At 43.0% G+C, this 18882-nt stretch overlaps 1 protein-coding gene and 1 pseudogene across 3 annotated transcripts; both read right to left on the reverse strand.

Annotated features, from left to right (window-relative positions):
* Positions 1-93: 93 nt before the first annotated feature.
* On the reverse strand, positions 94-14281 carry LOC6605418 (palmitoyltransferase app). 3 transcript variants are annotated; one of them, XM_032717377.1, is made up of 9 exons: positions 13776-14062; positions 10190-10350; positions 9432-9616; positions 7761-7872; positions 7538-7692; positions 7214-7335; positions 6953-7157; positions 6500-6614; positions 94-1804 (listed from the first exon to the last, which is right to left on the reverse strand). In XM_032717377.1, exons 1-9 carry the CDS (start codon positions 13964-13966, stop codon positions 969-971), a joined length of 2082 nt encoding a protein of 693 aa, XP_032573268.1. In that variant the 5' UTR covers positions 13967-14062; the 3' UTR covers positions 94-968. The 3 variants fall into 3 exon arrangements, with proteins under 3 accessions (XP_032573268.1, XP_032573270.1, XP_032573269.1); XM_032717379.1 differs by lacking the exon at positions 6500-6614 and having other exon boundaries at positions 1692-1804; XM_032717378.1 differs by lacking the exon at positions 94-1804 and having other exon boundaries at positions 2767-6614; positions 13776-14281.
* Positions 14282-14373: 92 nt separating this feature from the next.
* Positions 14374-17890, reverse strand: LOC116800907 (annotated as a pseudogene).
* Positions 17891-18882: the final 992 nt, after the last annotated feature.

The following is an 18882-nucleotide window of genomic DNA, read 5'->3' on the forward strand; positions in this document are numbered from 1 at the left end:
CATCATTTTTATCCAATCCAACACCTTGATAGCTTTTTTGCGCTTCTAAGACCGTACATTTTAAACAACTCCCAAAAAAGCAATACATTAGTATTCTCTATTTATAAATCTTTATTCTTTGTATAATTGTAGTTTGTTAGTTTCGCATAACATACGCTTAACATTTGTTGCCCTCTCATGCAATGGAGCTTGTCGAAATCTCGAACTCGTTTTAATTGATGTCATTTAACATTTTACACCTTGAAAATACACTTATTGGTAGATTTATGAACATTTAATACACCACATTGTTGCTTTTAACTCTTATGCTGTTAACATTTTCTCATCGACTCGACAATTTCAACTTCACGTATATTGCAGGATATTTCTAGTTGGCTTTCTTTTCTTTATTTCTTCGGTTTCTGGCTACACCGCAAATGTTTTTTAAACTCTGAACTGCGAAACGACCCCCTTTCGGTTTCTGCTGTTTGTAAAAACTTAAATACAAAAATTATACACTATAACTAACCGTACATTGTATATTGTTTATCATTATGTATATGTTACCTATAACTTATTTATATGTATGCGTCGTGTATTGTATAAACAGTTTCTCCATAGTATTGGTTGCTCCTTTAATTTGTCCTTTGTTAATGCCCTCGAATTGTTAACATTGTTCACCACATTTGTATTATACATATGCATACATGGATCCGTAAATGCTTTAGTTATTATCATCTACATATATGCATAGATATATTTCTCTTTCTGTTTCAAATGCGTAACGCTTTAAGGTAATATTTTTTATCTGCCTGCTGATAGGTCGTTTCATAATATTCCCCCTCTCCATCGAATCACCGCACCCCCGCCCCCCACCACACATAGTAAGTGGAAATGAAAATCGCTTCAGTTAAAAGTAAGGAAAACTTAACAATACTCTCCCCCTTGACATGAATATCTACACTTATGTACAGGACAAAGAGGACCGCTTAGACTATGCCCACGTTCGTGGTCACGGAGGTGGCATTCGGTTTGCCCGACTTCACCAGGCACGACTGTGAGTTGTTGCCCAGGCTGGAGCCATCCAAGCTGTCCAGATCCAAAGCCGTGTCTATCATCGTGTTGTCGTGCAGCATCCTCAATCTCTCTGCCGACTTCACCTGCTCGGCTCCGTCGCCCAGGGACTTTCTTTTCACATGACACGAAGCACTAACCGGATCGTCCAGGTCGAGATCGTCGCAGAGCAGAGTGGAGGACAGCACATTGTTGGCCTGCTCCTGCTGCTTGCGTTCATCGATGATGTTGGAGTACACATGCAGAGTGGAATCAGCCGGATCCGTATCATTGTCCACTGGCAGCACATTGCTGTACATGTTCTCCGTTTTTCCACTGATGGCAGCCGCTAATAGAGCCGCGCCCGCAGATTGCTTCCCGGAACTGCTGGCTCCTTCACCTCTGACATGGTTATCTACCAACGAGGAGCTGACCAGTGCCGCCTCGAAATCCGCATCGAAGAGATTGCTATAGCTTCCGCTGCGGTTGCGCATTTCCCTTGCCTTATTGGAGGCTATGGCCGCCACGGCAGCCACCACTTCGGGACTGCCCACGACCACAACATCAGGATCATCCAGCTCATCCTCGCTACTGGCGGTGGCCAACTGATTCTCGTAGCTAACAGTGCCGCCATTGGATATCTGGCGCTGTTTGTGATGACGATGGCGGTACTGACGCGCCTGGGTGGCCGTTTGGTGGGTATAAGCCGGAATGTCCATTTGGGCCAGCGGTATCTCGTTGTCCACCAGCTGAGCTAGACTATTGGAATTACCTGCAAAACGAGACGGAAAAAAAAGGGGAGAAGGGCGCAACGAAAGCGCGTGATTAGTAATTGGTATTTAATTTCGTTCTATTGTATGTTTAATTAATGCACGTATATAATTGAAATGCTCATTACAACAAATTTGCCAACTAATTTAAAATTCGAATTTCAATTTGGAGCATTTGTATCTAGTGGTTTTATTGCTCTTTTGCTAGTGGTCGTTGATGGTTTGTTTAGGTTCGATATCGTTTAGCTGTGGCAAAATAAAACTATTTAAATATGCAAATAATCATAAATGCTGAAAAGGGCGCCAAATTAAAATCGTAATTCAATCAAATGCGGGCGGGGGCTTGTTTTGTGTGTTCAATCGAATTAATACACGTGTAATTGCAATCTGAGGAGCAACTGCCTCGGAACTGGGTGGAAATCAACTTAATTCGAAACTCATCAGTGGATAAGCTCCTAAAACCGAATAAACAACAATGATAACTGAAAATTGAATGACAAACGCCGTGTAGAGTATGCGCAAATAAAGACGAAAACTGGACGCTAATTAATGGATAATGGATTCAGTGGTTAAGTCGGTGCCAATTGAACAATTTAAAGCATGCTTTCAAAATGTTGTGAGTGCAATTAGTAGCTAGCTTGCCAATAAATTACTGCTAAATACCATATTAAACTTCGACTTTTGGTTTGTTGTATTGAATGGTTGTTTCATATTGAATGGTGATGACTTTCGGGTTAATGGTGGAAACAAATCATCGGCATGTGCAACATAAGAGAATATCAAACGAATATAATGTAATTCAGCTATTTCGCAGCAGAAAATCAAACTCAAGGGTTATGTATGCGATGGTGTAGCTAATTTCAAACGAAACTCTAAAGCTTTGATTAAATTTCGGTATTTGGTTATTTTTATTTCGGTACATACAACAATCAAATGTGTTTGCATTAGGAGAGAACTCACCCAATTAAGGCTTAAAATGCATTTTTACTCTAGTCTTAAGCGGCCCTCGACAACTTTCGCTCAATTGCAGTTTTTGTTTGGGTCATTAAATAGTTACAGACACAAATTTGTAAATATTGTTTGGTTTTTTTTTTTGTTAGTTAATCCCAGAGTCAAGTTGAAAGATACAGAAAGAGTTTGACATTAGTGTGCGATAAATCAGGAGGGTTATAGCATTTTTTGTGTGTCAAAACCAAAATCAGGGAGCCTAAAGGATAATGGATAATGGAAAATGTAGAGGAGCGGAGTATCTGAAGCCTTCATTTCGTGTCTATGTGTGGATGACGCGGCGGGGGCTACATATGCATATATGGTTCCAATAACCGTTCAGGATCGCAAGTAGGTCTCACGATCTTCCTGAAAGGATGCGATACGCTTCAATATCGGGATTAGTACTTATAGATAGTTATATATAGTTTAATGCTTCCACATTAAACATACGCTAGATACACGTTATTGCCCAACATTTAACCATACATATGTGTGTGTATATAAGTACATGTATAAATTTACGTTTTCATCAGTTAACACTCGCTTTCATATATATATATATATAATATATATAACTAGCTACAACTTCAATTATCTGGCTAATGCGCATTACACTTGCAATTAATTATAAAAGGAACCCATTATATTGTTAATGCTCAAGATTTAAAGCCTTGTAGGCGGCATTTGAGCCGCAATTATTTCTTTAAGCTGGCTTACATATATAACCTACGATTTTCACCTCCACAAAAGTCCAGCAATCTAGTGCCCGAAAAATGTTTGCCTTTCAACTATTACGAACTAGGTATAAATATTTGCAATTTCAATATTCTTTTTTATTTTCATTTGCATTTCAATTTCAACATTTCGCATTGTTCGGTATTTTGTTTATTGCTAATTATTTGCAGCAGTCACTTGGCAATGTTCCAATATTCAAGATTAAGACATATTCGATATTTGATATTCAATTCGTTTGCAACAATTTCTCGTTTTCCACTATTAGTTTTAAAATGTTCGACGTTCCCTTACCACTGATACATAGTTTATCAAATTCTTTTTGAATTCCATTGTTTAGTTTACGTTTACAATTAATTTTAAATTTCATTGTAAAAATGAAAAAAGTCCTAACAAAATGTTGCTTCGATAAATGGCAGTTATTTTGGCTCATTAAGTTTTTGCTTTCATTTTCTTTTCGGTTTTTATTGTTTTTTGCTAATTTCACTAATTGCAAGTTAAAGTTTTCGTTCATAATCTATGTTCGGCTGAAACCTTACAAATTAATCGAGAATTCAACTGAAGGCCCAAGTGACTGCGATCATTTACAAAAATCTCACAAGGTTCCCAACAAAAAGCAAAATCATTAAGCACTTTACCAGGCGAACTTACACAAACATGCTTGGCTGGGGATGTTGGTTTACTGGTTTACTAGTTTACTGGTTTTTTGGATCTTTGGTTTTCTGGTTAGTAGGTTGTTTGGTTGCTTGGTTAGTTGGTTAGTTGGTGTCTTCACTATTGGAGGTGGCGGCGCTGGGACGTAGACCAAGGTGGATACATACATACACGGGTGGCAATTAGCGGCCCCTGGCGCCGAGTCGCCCCCTATTGCAAACGCATCTTGCAGCAGGAGGGATCCGACGCACCTAGCCTGGGAAGCAGGTGCTATATAAACGCAAAAGTTTCTATGAACCAAGTTTTTCGGGGGCACTGGAACTGGAACTGGAGGTGGAACGTGGAGCGTTGGGAAGTCTACGGCAAGGGTTGGTGGTTTCAAACATTAAACACAAATCAAATACAAGTTCGACTTCTACAAAATGGGGACTAGTGCAAACACACAAATGCAGATTCGAATACGAATACGAATACGGATACGGATACAGATGCGGATTTTCAGGCTGCAAAAGGGTAGCAGTTACATTTGCACTAACAACTATGCGCATCCTGGAAGCCAAGTGAGTCTCACAAATGTGCCACAATCAGACTGTGATAGATTCCCTCAAAGTTAAAATCAAGGCTGCAAACTTTTAAATTTATTCGCTCGGTTGCTTTGGCTCCAAGTTTTCAACACTCAGTTGAGCAAAATATTTGCTTGCAAAGCGAAATCAAAGAAATCACATTGATAAATGGTAAATAGATGGTGAAAAAAGGCGCCTTTTGGGAAAAATTACCCGGTTATATGGTTTTAAACTTAAACTAACATTTAGTTTTGAATCTTATAGTGAAAATAAGCAAGTTTTCTTTACAAAATAAGTTTCATGGATAAATGAATGCAGGCCGAATTCGAAATAAACCCGAACCGTTTCAAAATAGTTCGGTTAACAAATGGCTTGCATCCTTGATTAAAATATATGTACATTGCAAACTATTCAAAACACTTAATCAATGCCTAGTCAAGCCCTTATATTAAATCCTAAACGAAGTCCTAGTTATAACCATAATCGAAAAGCTGCTCTTGAGTCTAAAGCTAAACAGAGTAGTCCCAAATAAGTGGGGCACATTCCGGAAAACTGGACCCGATGTGGCGCCTTAGCAAAAGCGTGGAAGCATTAGGAATCGGGCTGGCCAGGGCCCGGCCTTATGTACAGCGCCTAACAACCGATCGAGGAGGATGACCAGGAGACGGACCAGCCCACCGATGCGATGGACGTGACCGTGGCCCATGACGGCGGAGCAGCGGACTGCTGCTGCGTACTATGACGAGTCACTGCCCGCCGCATCCTCGATGATCGAGTTGAGATCGATGTTGAACGAATACTCGTAGAGATTGGAGTAGCGGTCGCGCTCCTTCCACGGCGACCGGTGATTCATATAAAGATTTCGTTTACTAACACGAAAGATCTGGCTGTCCTTGATCGACTGATCGTCATCGCAGGGTTCACCGCCACCGCCAAAGTCGCACTCGCGAATCGTCAGCCGGTTGGTCGGCGACTTCAGTTCGAACATAACCTCCTGGTGCTTGTACGGTTTCCGCATCGGCAGCGGCTGATAGCCGGCTATATTAACCTTCTGCGAGTCCACCGACATGGTCGACTGGCGGCGCATTCCGCGTGCCGCCTTCGGGAACGGATAGTTCCTCATCAGATTGGAGTCGGTGCTGCGTTGCGGCGAATAGTATTTGAAGTCCGTGGGCGCCGGCGCTTGTGGCGCCGTAGTGTGTATGGTGGTCAAGGTGCTGTTGCTGGCGGAGATCGCTCCGCTGGCCTGCAGCTGCAGCGTCGACGGGCGTCGTGGCGCCAGCGGCGGTGGTGCCGTGGCCAACGACACGGACACCGAAGTGGGTGCGGTGGTGGTGGCGGAGGAGGAGGAACCACCCGTACCAGTGCCGGTACCGGCATGGGTGCCGCTGGCGACGGATGCCACCGCCGCTGCTGCTGCTGCCACTGTGCCAATGGCTGTGGTCTGCTGGGCATGAACGTGGTGATGCAGCAGCGGGAGCGGCGAGTGGCGGACATCGTCGTACGACGGTGTCAGCGGCAGGTGCAGCGATCGCTTGAGGTTCAACCGGTAGGAGGAGGACGTGGCCGGCGAGCGCAGTAGCGAGGGCGAATTGGGACCCGGTCCTGGACCGCCCTCATGTTGCTGCAACTCGGCGGCCACCAGGTGCTGCTTCAGTTGCTTGTGTTTGTGTTTGCTGGCCTTGAACTGCTGCTGGGCACTGGCCGGCAGCAGGGTTTGCAGGGAGCAGCGCTGCTGGTGATGCTTGCGGGACTTACCGTTTTGGACCAGGTCGTAACTGGGCGGCGGATGGTCGAAGCCGTTGCCATGGCCATTCCCATGGCCATTGATGGCACCTCCGTTGCCCTCCAGTGTCGAGGAGGAGGGATTGGACTGGTTATCGTGGTCGTATTCGTGGTGTGATTGTGTCGATTGTGGTGTATGATTCGAGTAGTAGTAGTAGTAGGTAGTAGTAGTAGATTACCAAAAAGAACATTGCATAGAACACAAAAAGAAAAAATTTGAATTACAGATCGTCAAAATGATGTGCACAAAAGAGTTCATCGTACGAGAGTTTTGATTTGATTGGATTTGATATATATGTATATATATATAAATATATAAAGGAGATCAAGCAAGCAGTGTGCTCAGACATTTAGATATTTTTAGATTTCGGTGGTGAAAGGGTGCTCTTGGATTGACTCAATGTGGCCGCTGGATTGGCCGCTTACCTCGTCGTAGAATCGGGGCTTTAGCTCCGCTCCACCAATGCTGATGCCGCCGCCGGCACCACCGATGCCACCACCACCCAAACCGCCCATCATGGGCTGCGAGGTGGTGACCATGTGCGAGGCACTCAGCACATCACTCAGTGCGTGCCGCGGACTCGACTGGTGCTGCATCTGCTGGATGAACTCGTCGGTGGCGATGCCGCGTCTGTCGGTTAATCCAATTAGCATAATGCTTTGGAACTCTGCCCACTGGCCACTTACCTATCGATCAGCGAGGGCGTCATGGGTCCGCACAGGATGTGACAGCAGTTCAGGCAAATGTTGCCCCGCGAATAGGGATTTTGGGTGCGTGGACCGCCTTTGGAGGAGAAGGATCCCTTGAGCTGTCGAAGAGAGCAGATTTCAATTGTGTAAACAATTTAGTGTTTAATCACAATGGTAAACATTGGAAATTTTTAAACATTTCCTAGGAATATTCCTAAGGAATTTGTGTGTTTTCATAATTCTCAATCGTTTATTTTGATAAGGGAAGCTTGTGCCTGATTTAATAGCCTATATATAATATATTTGCTTCTGTATACTTACATCCTCGTTGGTTGTCTGATCGCTAGTCGTCAGATAGGTATGGAAGCCGGCCAGGCCGATCACCGACCATATCGAGAAGAAGCAAATGAACACAACAATCACAGTGAAGGGCGCCGCCTTGATTACATTAAAGACCTCGTGCTCCTTCTTCATCACTGCCGTTGGTGTAAACAAATCAAATATCAATCATATGGCATATGGATCGCTATTCCAATGTACTCACATAAAACTAAATGCGTCACAGAGCACGAGAATATAAATACAGCTAAAAATGCCAATGAGACTAGAAACAAGTAAAAGAACCGATAATTCCGCTTGCCCACGCAGTTTCCCACCTGCAAAGAGAGCATTTCAAATATGGTTATAAACACACTACAGGCTCAATAAAGTTGGTAAGATATCCTGGCAAACTTAATGAGGTTAATTGCATTTTCACGAGATGTGTGGCATTACCAAAATTACGACCGAGAAAATGCCTTAATTTCCAGCACCCATCCTCCTGGCCAACAACCCCTTTTTTTTGGAGCCGCGAACACTGAACCAAATCCCCAGAAGGCTCGAGTCGACCTTCAAGCCGTCAGATGCGATTGTGTCCGTACTTTCTCTCCTCCGGGGGTTTAAATTACGCCGGAGCCCCAGTAAATGAAGTGGGGCGATGGCAAAGCCATGACAGCAACACTAACTGGCAGTGACTTTGAGTTCTAGCAGACCGAGTAATTCACACCCTTTCAGTAAGTAGGAAATTACGAATTATTTTATGTAATTTTTTTTAACTAGAAAATTTAGTTTCTTAGCATAAAAATCAAACATAAATGAGCATTTGCTTAATACCAATTATAATATTTTAGAGAATGTCAAAAGTCCTTGTAAAAGTGTAAGAGTGACAGCCTAAGTCGAAATGAATGCTCAGCTTAGTGTAAATATTTAATGACTTAACTGACCTTCCAAATGGTTTGCGGGTCAAAATAAATTGATTGTGAATTGCGAAAGCTAAATCAAGGTGAAAGGAAAATTTTCAAATCAATATCATCGTGGGAAATTAAATACGAAGACAAAGCAATCAATTAGGGAATCAAGCACTAAATGGGTTATATTTTGGCTTAAAAATACAAGTGGTATGCACTCAAAGCACTCAATTAGTGAGTATGAATATTTAAAAGGCCGAGGAGTATTGGAACTCTCAGTTGAATGTTAAGTACATTTATCCGTAAGGGTATGTGCGATGATTTGAGTCTCTTGGGGATGTCGCGCCCCCCCTTCCCAAAAAGTATGCTACAATACCAAAAAAAAAAAGAAAAACAGAACCACAGAAATATGAGTGTGGCTACTTAAGTTAGTGTGTGCATGAGTGTGTGTTTGTGCAAGTGTGGTTTGTTTGCTTGGTCCTGTCCAAACACACACATACACACACACACAGAGAGGGAGCCACATCTTGTTGCATCAGCGCGTCGCTGGCGGGTATAAAAAAGAGGAGAAGCAAAGGATTCGCAGGGAGTCCGTCCGAGTGCGCTTTTTCTTTTTTTTTAAACGTGACGTGCGCTCGGCTGAAATTATTTTTGCTAAAAAATTAGCAACCTCAGCGGTTGCCGTTGGAATTGGGTTAAAGTCAGAGACGACGAGAGGCTGTTGGTTTTGTGGCCCACTTTTCGCCAGAGCCTCTAATGCGGCTCTCGGCTCAATGTCAGTTGGCCAAAATGGGGGCCAGGATGAGGATGAGGATGAGGTTGGAGAACGGGTGCTTTAGGGACAGCCAGCCAGCCAGCAAGTAGGCGGTTTGCTGGGAAGTGATTAAAAATGCGCCACCGCTAACGAGGTGCCGGGTGTCCTTGTCAAGGACCCACTCGGCAAACCCACATTACCCAGCAGTGCCACCATTACTATCATCACTACTCACCCAGGGACAGTGGTGATCGAAGCGGTCCACGCAGTTGTCGCACAGGCTGCAGTGCGAGGCCCTCGGCGGCCGGAAGATCTTGCAGGTGAAGCAGTATTTCAGCTTGACCGTTTGTCCTTTGACCAGGACCTCCTTGGTCCTCGGCGGCGGTCGATATGTGGGACTGTTCAGCGAGTTTGGCACCTCTACTCACGTCGATTTGGGTTATACACACATATTCCCGGATTCATCCAGAGCGACGCAGAGGAAATGCAGCATCAGCAACATCGACGATGTTGACATGCAAGTGAAAGAAAAATGAAAAAAAAAATTGGTGGAAAGGGCAAAAGTTTTCTCATTTTAAATATTTTATACAAAGGCAACAACAGCAACTCATTAGTGCAAAGGCAACGCAGCGTTCGCCTTTGATGATTTTTATGCGGAACATATATATTTTCACATTTTTTTTTAGCGCTTTTTTCATTCTGTCATGCCACGCTCATTACTTTTTACGTTCCTCCCATTTGCTCTCACACACACACACACAAGCTTAATGAAGTGAAAACAAATATATACGCAAGTGTTGTCTGTGTGTGTTTGAGTGGGCGAGTGGTTGGCAAGTAGCAGGGGTAGAAGGGGCGTGGCAGATGGAGAAGAAGGATATTCAGGCAACAGGCAACGACCTTGGCCACATTTCCTTTTGGATGGACGCGAGGACTTCGACTGCGATTGCCACTGCTATTGCTGTCGCGAGACTACGGGGCGGATGAGTAACGTACCAATTTGCTTTTCAATATAGGCGGCCTCATCGTTGGAGGCTCGCGGTATGACGCCCGGATCCGTGAAGGTTGTGCGCAGCAAGGAGCTCATCGTGAAGAAGTATAGTACCGCTCCCACAATCGGAATGGCCGGATTTATGCTGTCCGCCAGAAAGGGACAGCTGCAAGAAAGGGCGAAGAGCAGAGAAATATATATCATTAATCTAACGATGTTTCTGTCATTATGGTTTATGCCAACATCTTGATTTGTGCAGATTGTTTCGGCAAATGGAGTAATAAACTAGGGGCATGTCAATAAGATAAAATAGGTAGATTTGGTAATAAACTAGGAATATTCAAATAATGACTGACATATTATGAGCTTGCAAATAAAAGGTATATTACAGCAGATTTACTCCTAAAAAGTTTTGATATAATTTAATGGGATTTTAGGGACATCTCTTGTTAAGAAGTCAAAAAGTAGCAACTTAGCTCTTTAAAATGCCTTCAATCTCTCTAATTGAACAAAGCATGACTAGAAAGAAAGCCTTTCAAAACTACTGATCCTTGGATTCTGTCTCAGCTGCAAGCACCCATTGAAATTTGATTCCGTGAATCTCCGACTTCCCTGGCATCCGGTGCATGCAGTGCATCCAAACGGCGAAATTGCAGGCAACGCTTGCCATTGGATTTACTGCAGCATTTGGTGGGCGACGAGTGTGGCATGCCCTGCTCAAAAATGCATGCAAATGTCCCCGGTGATTTGGCAAAGCCCCAAATGTGTGGAAAGGCCCAAACAAATATGGCACCAAATTGGGGCGGACTATCTAACCCAGCGGGGATAGCTGCGATGCGAAGGACTAGCGGCTGGGGGATAGGACAATGTTCAGCTCGGCATTGTTACTTAATGCCCGATGCGTGCCAACGATTTGTGAATAGCAAAAGTCGCCGCATTCACCACTCGCAGGAGCAACTTTCACTCGCCATCAATTCACAGAGGACACAGAGTGCTCAGTGACAATTATGTGTGACAAGTCCCAGATGGACGTGGATGTAGTTTGCCTCATTTTGGGAACAGTCAGCAGAGAACCAACCGAAAATAGTTAAATACATTTGTCATGACAACGCCGATTGCGCTCCAGGCGCCCAACCCCTTACCCTACCAGCCATAAAAGTAAGGCTTAAATAGGAATGCATTCAAAAAATGCTTTTCTCGCATTCAACTGGCAAATCGCTGACAATGCCATAGAAAATAAAATAGAAAATGGGGGAATGCGAAGGAGGAACCCCTCCCTCATGCATTGTGTGCTACCTTTTAGCGATTTGCATTGCCGGGGAGCGTCGAACGAAACACAATTTGAGTTTGGCCCACACATCCCCCAGGCTGACTACATGCAAAAAAAAAAATAATAATAATAAATATATATATTTGGGATACATCTATCTATGACTGCAATCAAATTTTGTGTTCATTTAATTCAGGGGCACATACATTTTCTACGTGCAAATTAAAGCCTGAGGCACTATGCGTGTTTTGTAAATGTTTTGTTTCGGTTTAATGGTAAACTAAATAAAATCTAAAAAAATTGATTTAAATTGTATTAAATCAATATTTGTTTGAAAATAAGTTATAAAAAAAATAGAACCTGATTTAAGCCTAAATTCATGAATGTTTCTTTAGCTTTATCCTGAGATACTTAAGTAACTTCCTAAGAATTGAACAGTTTGGCCTGCCTTCCTGTTTCTGAACAAATTTCCCGATTTTTTCTCGTGCATTCGTAGGATATGTGCGAGTATCTGCAGGAATATCTATGGGAGCACTCAAAGGCATTGCAGATATTGTAATGCCCATCCATACTGGGGCGCCTTCCACTCGACTGTGCGCTAATGTAAAGCAAGCAATGAAAGTAAAATCGCGCTGCAGCCGCTTTTCAGCAGCGAATAAATTTGGAGCGCATAAATGGAGGAGCTTTTGCAGCTGGAGATGTAGGAGGTGCATATATGTATATGGTTCCTAGGCATGGGAATTTCAATTTCTTTTGTGGGAAACACAGCACCTCCGCACATGTAATTCCTTTCTGCGCTGCTAAAATGATTTCGTGCAGAAAATGTTGAGCATAATTTCGTCTAATCGCACTGTCGAATGGCGAATGGTTTGCAACTTTAACGTTGCGTTCTATTTGTATTTGCACTACGTGTCGTATGCGTTATTTTGGCCAGTCTACGGAAAAATGAGGGTGGTTACGCCCATGTGCAACCAAATTGAATCTAGTTAAACGTTTGTGGCCTGTGGGTTTTCCAGATGCTCATGCCGTTTAGATATTTATTTAGTTGCTATACCGACCAAATTGATTGCACGTTTGAATTATTATTGAAGCAACGTGATAGTAGCAACCGAATACAATATTCTTGGAAATTTCTCGTTTATTTCACTGTGTTGTCCCACAAAAAAGCAAGTCCTTATTGCTCATATTTACTGCTGACTATGACAAATGACAAAAGCAGCTTAAATAAGAGGGTACACAATGGTCGGTTTAAACCGAATCTAAATGAAATATTAATAATTCAAAAACTTTAATTTTCAACCATTAAACACCGCCATCAGAGTTTAATAGCGGAAAAGTTTAGCAACAGGAAATGGAAATGTGTTCCGGATGAACGAGTCTGAAATGAAAATTCAGTTTAAAACTAAACGGGGATAATTTTCCTGTGGTTTGCCAGTGGGTCGGACTAGTAGCATGAACATATTTGAATGCCGGACAACCATCGGATTGACAAATCAAAAGCTGAAACTATTCACCCACCCCCATTATGCAATCCACACGGATACCCGTAATTCAACGGATTCATCCCGGACAGAGATAGCCCATGTCCTTTGCCAGCTCAAGCATAACGCATACGCCACGTTGCACAGCAATAATTACATGCCATTGGATACGGAGACGGACAGCAGAGGGCAGAAAAAGAGTCGGGAATGAGAAACCGGATGAGAAACCCGTTGATACCGATGAAACCAGAGCAAGAGTCCAAAGTCAGAGACCATTAATGTGGGCGTAATTGGAAATCAAGCATGACCCGGTGGAATGGAGTCGGTGGCCTGGGGTATCGTCTATCCGTTGGCCCACCGGAAAGGGTTTACCGGGCAATGCTTAATTAGCAACGTATACATTTTGCACACAATGCATCTGAAGGGAGGCCAACTGCTCACTGACACTCCTACTGGCACACGGAAAGAAAATCTAGTACTTTCAATTAAATACTGATTAGTTATATATAAAATCTATGACTAAGCTCCCTCAAAAATTTGGGTATCTTATCTAATTTTCTTGCATCGCTATTTTTATAAATGCCTAAAGTAACTAAGTAGTATACATATTTATTTTTAAAGAATTAAGAACTTAATTACTTAAGATTATATATTTTATGTTTATTCGGTACCTAGTTCCAATTGCTTCAAACTAAACTGGCTTAAATGTGAAACTAGTGAATATTGATTATACTTGAAAAAAAAACATTAAACACTAATATTTATACCATATATCAACGTTTTTTCCAGTGTACAAACCAACTGACAAATGGCTGAAATGAGCACGGGGCGTATACTCACTCGAAGGCAAAGAAGAGCGCACTGGTGCCGGTAATCAGGATGCACGTCAAGTAGAAGACGCCTGTGTGCGGTGCGGACATTAGCAATCCATCGCAGTAGAATTTATTGCGTCCGGCAAACAGTTCCCATTTGCGTGTGACGCGCTGGTTTGGTGCCATGTTACTGCAACAACAGCAGCACAGCAGATTCATCGGGGCGGTCGTGGCGAATGCTATGCCAGGTCCTGCTCCTGCTGCTGCTTCTGGTTCCCCTGATTCTGTTACTTTTCCTTTGCTGACAACAATCGCTGACTGTGACAGTGACGCCTTTCCTGACTCTTCTGCTGCTCCTGCCGCTGCTGGTGATGTGGGCCTGTTTGGGGATTTGGGTTTGGGGTTTCGGGATCCTGGGGAATGGTGGGTTATGCTCTGGCGACGACAGTTCAAACGGCTGCCGTTGACGAAATTATGCTGTTTTCCTGGCGTCCTGGCGACCGACGACGCCTCCCTTCGCTCCGCACCACCTCGTGTCACAGGGACGTGTTCATGTGTGGCTGTTGCAATGCCTGCGGCACGCAAAACCGACTTCCACAAGATGTCTCCTGCTGCTCCCGATCCTGTTGGCTGCTATCTCCTGTGAATTTCATGCACACCGCGCCGCTGCTTGAAATGTTCACATAAAGTTTGATTTAGCTTTATTTTGTAGTTTTTGTCGTTCGTTTGTTAGTTGCTATTTTGAAGGTGAAGGTTCTCAGGTGAATTTAATCAAAATTAATGCCTGGTCCGCTGCTGCCGCTACTGCTGTCCACCTCCAGTGGTATCCTGTAATGTTCCAAAAGCAATTTCGTCCACTTTGTTGCGTTGTCCACGGTCCGCGGCATCAGCCACATTGCGTTTCAGTTTCCTCCTTTTATTGCAGCGCACACTTTCGGGCCTCACGCCCACACGCCCACGTCCCGGCTTTAATTAAAGCAGGACTGCTGTCATTTCCCTGCAGCCGCCTTCGTTTGCCAGCGCTGCTGCCACTCCCCTTTTTCCACCCACCGGAAATGGGGTGGGGAGACCACGTTCCGTGCGCACACACACACAGACTATATAGCAATTATTTGCTCGGCTTTGTTGATCCTGAATTCTGGATCCTTTTGGGTGGCCCGTCCGTGTCCTTTATGATTCAATTATTCGCTATTCGCTGCTGGCGCCACCAACAGTAGTTAAAATTGGCGTCGAATTGGTTTGGCTGGTTTTAGTCCTGTTTGAGCGGGTCAGTCAGTCCTGAAATGGTAACGAGAAGATGTAGAGAAACTTGTGAAAAGGAGTGAGCAACTGTGGAATTGCAAGCAAATATAATCATTAAGTTATTTTGATTAAGAACTTTTGTGCGGGCGACGACAAGCGAAAAGGAGAAACTTCTCATCTCTTCCAGGGATTCCTTTATTCCCACTTTATTATCGAATTTTAATCGCATTGCCCGCGTACTGTAAGTTTGGCTAAAAGAGCGAGAGCGTCCGCAATGGGCCAATTCATAAGATAAATTTTATCACTTTTTTATGCCAACACAATCGTGTTGTTATAACTTGCAGATAAATTTTCATTCCCAATTGTCCCACGGAAGTTTATGGCATTTAAGCCAAACAGTTGTGGTCACTACTTTATGACATTTTGGTTTGGAAGCTCTTCTTTTATCAGCACACAATTTAAATGACTGAGTAAGACTCTCAATTAAGTTCAATTAAATTGTGTTTTTACACATCTTAGCGGTTGTTATTGATTGAGTAATTTGACTAATTAATTCGAATTTAAATGGTAAATTGTTTTTGTTTGTGCTGAACAGAAATCAAGGATGTGCATTTGACATATAATTGATACTTAAACTCAAACATCGCAGATACCAATTTTTTAGATAAATTTATTCAAATTTAAGATTAAACTCTTGCCCATTCAGCAGCTTCTGTTTGAGAGCTTCCCCAATTCTAATCGATCTAGTTAAGCTCCTCCTGCATCCTTGTTTTATTCCAGAGAGCTCACTTAATTTGAAATGCGCAGCGAACATAAATCCAGATCGTTTATTATTTATGGCTTGGCATAAACCGACTAAAGGATTAAAGCGGCATGGATTATTAACAGCTGAAATGCGCTAATTTGCGGCTTTATGAGAGACGACTACTGTCGGCTAATTGGCGCTAATCAAGTTAAGCATACGCACTGTATGCCGCCCCGGCGACAGCAAGTTGTTACTCCTCTGTGGCAACTGCGCTGCACGGTAACTTTATGTTCCTGTGTGTTTATGTGTGTGTGTGTTGCAACATGGTTCTGGAACCCAGAACCCGTTATCTAAGGCAAACAGGCGCACTTTGTGTGGCAATAAACCCAGTAGCAACACAAACACAAGCACAGGCTCACAGGAGCCTCCCGAAAACGAGTGAATGGCTTTTGCATTTTCAATTTGCTTTAATTGGGCACACGCAGCCCCATTTAAAAGGAACTCAGGGTTTGCAGATGTTGCCTATTTCGGCTATTTCTCGGGCGGTGAAAATGTTTATGCAAATTGTGTTGCAATTATAGCGCGCCACCGAATGCTCTAATATATACTGACTGCGATTATTTGCATGCATTTCGCTGGGATGGAAGGAAATGGTATGGCATGGCATGGTAGGGGAGTCTCACCCCCCCCCCCCCCCCCCCCCCCACAATTAACATTAACAGCAGCTGATGACACGCGCCAAGAAGTGCCAATTAAAGGCACACAAGCGTGTGTTCAATAAACTCATAAATTGCCTGAAATGACGCAAAGTGCCAGCAACAATGACAACAACAACGGCAAAAGGAAAAAAAAACAATAACCATAAAATAGCGACAGAAAAAACAAAACACAAGCGCCAACTTTGAAGTGTGCCACTCAGCGCAAATATGTAAATAAATGGCCACTTACGGCAATTCAATGGCAAAAGAGTGAAAGTGAAAGACTGTTTGGTAATTATAGTATCCACTATCAAAATGTGATCTGCAAACAAAACAAAGCAAAGCATGTGTTGGTATTTAATAAAATGCAGCGGCCAACGCGCATTCTATCACTTTTCTCAAATCGCTGAAATGTTTTGTGTTTATACTGAATTCATGAATACAGTATGTCGGAAAATTATAAAAAGATTTCTATAAAATACTTGATTTATATTGGAATATTTTATTAGGCTTAAAACAACAATTTGTTTGGCCCAGAACTTAGTATTTCATAAATTCTTGAACTTGTTCTTGAAATCCTTCCGCATAAACCCCACAACACCCGCACTCACTTGGCGGACGTGAGTGAGTGAGCGAGAGAGTGAACCAGAAATACCTAACCCACACTTGGCATTGTAATTGTAGGCTGCGGTTGCGTATACGTATTTTGTAATACATCAAACCCTTGAACATCAGTGCTCTTGACGCTGGCCCGCTTCACCCCCTTCACCCCTTCACCACCGCAATCGTAGCCACAACTGCCACTATCACGCCCACGCCACCCACTGAAACCACCCACTTCAGCCCACTCACCCACACTCTCACTATCGTTACTCATACGCATGCATGGCGAGCACACTTAACATTCAAGAGGGGGGCGGAGGGGGCGTGGCAAGTACTCCGCCAGCCATGCGTGCACGGCGGGACTACACCGAAAGAAAACACTTGTCATTATTTTCGATTTAAATATATTTTGTGATCCTAGTGATATTTGTAGAATTGCAAATAAAATATTAAGAAAAGGAAGGTTAAAATCACACAACTTCAATACTCTAAACTTTCGGATGAACTTTTTCACAATGTGATTTTTTCTCTCAGTGCCGGCTTAAGTCGAGACTCTGGCTGTCCCCCATGAAAGGCGGCTCAGTTCGACTCTACTCGACTGGGATCATTCATTTACGCAAACGCCCCGCTTGCATTCGCACTCGCCCACTCGTTCAGCAAACAAACAAACGAACAAACCAGCAGACACACTCTCATAGCCATGAGTGCCGGACTGCATATGAATAGTGAGTGTGTGTGCGAAGAGATCTTGTGCGTATTTGAAGTCGGTTTGGTTACTTTGGCTTACTCCAGAGGATGACGACGAGTCCAGATTAGGAAAATGCAAGACTGTAGGTGTGGATTAACATCAGGTGAATGAGTGCAGTTGTGTTATATTCGAACTAGAAATTTAAAAAATATACAAACGTATTTTACAACGACTATTAAGTTTTTAATATTTTCATATAGAGACCGCAAAGTTTTTTTCATAATTTCCTCATTTAGAATTTGGTCAAAATCAATTGAGCAAATACCTGAACCAATTTCGATTTGTTTTATCATAAAAACGAATTTACTATTTTCCAATATTGCAACAAGCAGAAACGCCAATTTTGTAACTCATAACGCAGTTGTTTGTTTACTCCCGGGTTGACCTGGAAACTTTCAATTAAACATAATGTCACAACCATAATTTCCAACTCATATTCCAATTAGTTTTGATTTCAAAAGAGCGGCCAGCAGAGCAATAACAACCGCCGATGCTCGACAATGTCGTTCAACCTACTCTTTCAAATGTCAATACAATTTAATGGTTTTAAACAGTCGCCCAACTAATAGACCACATATATGGTTCTGTAGAGCATAAGGGAAACACAAACACACACAAACACATTTTCTCGGCATTGCCGTTACAGCTACACGAACATTTCCTCAAACATCCGACATGGCGTCCATTTCCGTTACGGCAACAAAGCAACGCACGCACACACATGCAAGGCATGTGTGTGTGTGTGAGTGTGTCCTGTTTGCCTTAGCGTTTCCCTTTGCCGCTGTTCGTGTAATTGCTGCCGTCACATTTTCAGTCGCCGACGCCGCCGAGGACGTCAAGTCGCCGTCGCTGTGACAGTCAAACCGAAAGTCGCCATCAACGATTGCTCCGCGATTCTCTCACATTTTATTACAGACACTCAGAGAAAAAAAGACCATTAAGTACTTTAATCACACCTTTTTCTTAATTCATTAAATTGCTAAATTTAGCTCAAATACCTCTATGATTTTGAAAGGTCTCTAAAAAGATTCATAAAGAAAAGCGTATTTTGGTATTAATTATTCGGTATTTTAAATACCACATATTTCGTTTCATACTT

Source organism: Drosophila sechellia, chromosome 3L (assembly GCF_004382195.2).
Source record: "Drosophila sechellia strain sech25 chromosome 3L, ASM438219v1, whole genome shotgun sequence".
In the NCBI taxonomy this organism is placed as follows: Eukaryota; Metazoa; Arthropoda; class Insecta; order Diptera; family Drosophilidae; genus Drosophila; species Drosophila sechellia.

Coding starts and splice junctions, on each gene's coding strand:
- LOC6605418 (XM_032717378.1), bottom strand. CDS start 13,966: ATGAATCTGCTGTGCTGCTGTTGTTGCAGTAACATGGCACCAAACCAG. Junction 7,693..7,760: donor TGTGACGCATTTAGTTTTAT/GTGAGTACATTG, acceptor CACCAACGGCAG/TGATGAAGAAGGAGCACGAG. Junction 7,158..7,213: donor ACGCCCTCGCTGATCGATAG/GTAAGTGGCCAG, acceptor ATTAACCGACAG/ACGCGGCATCGCCACCGACG.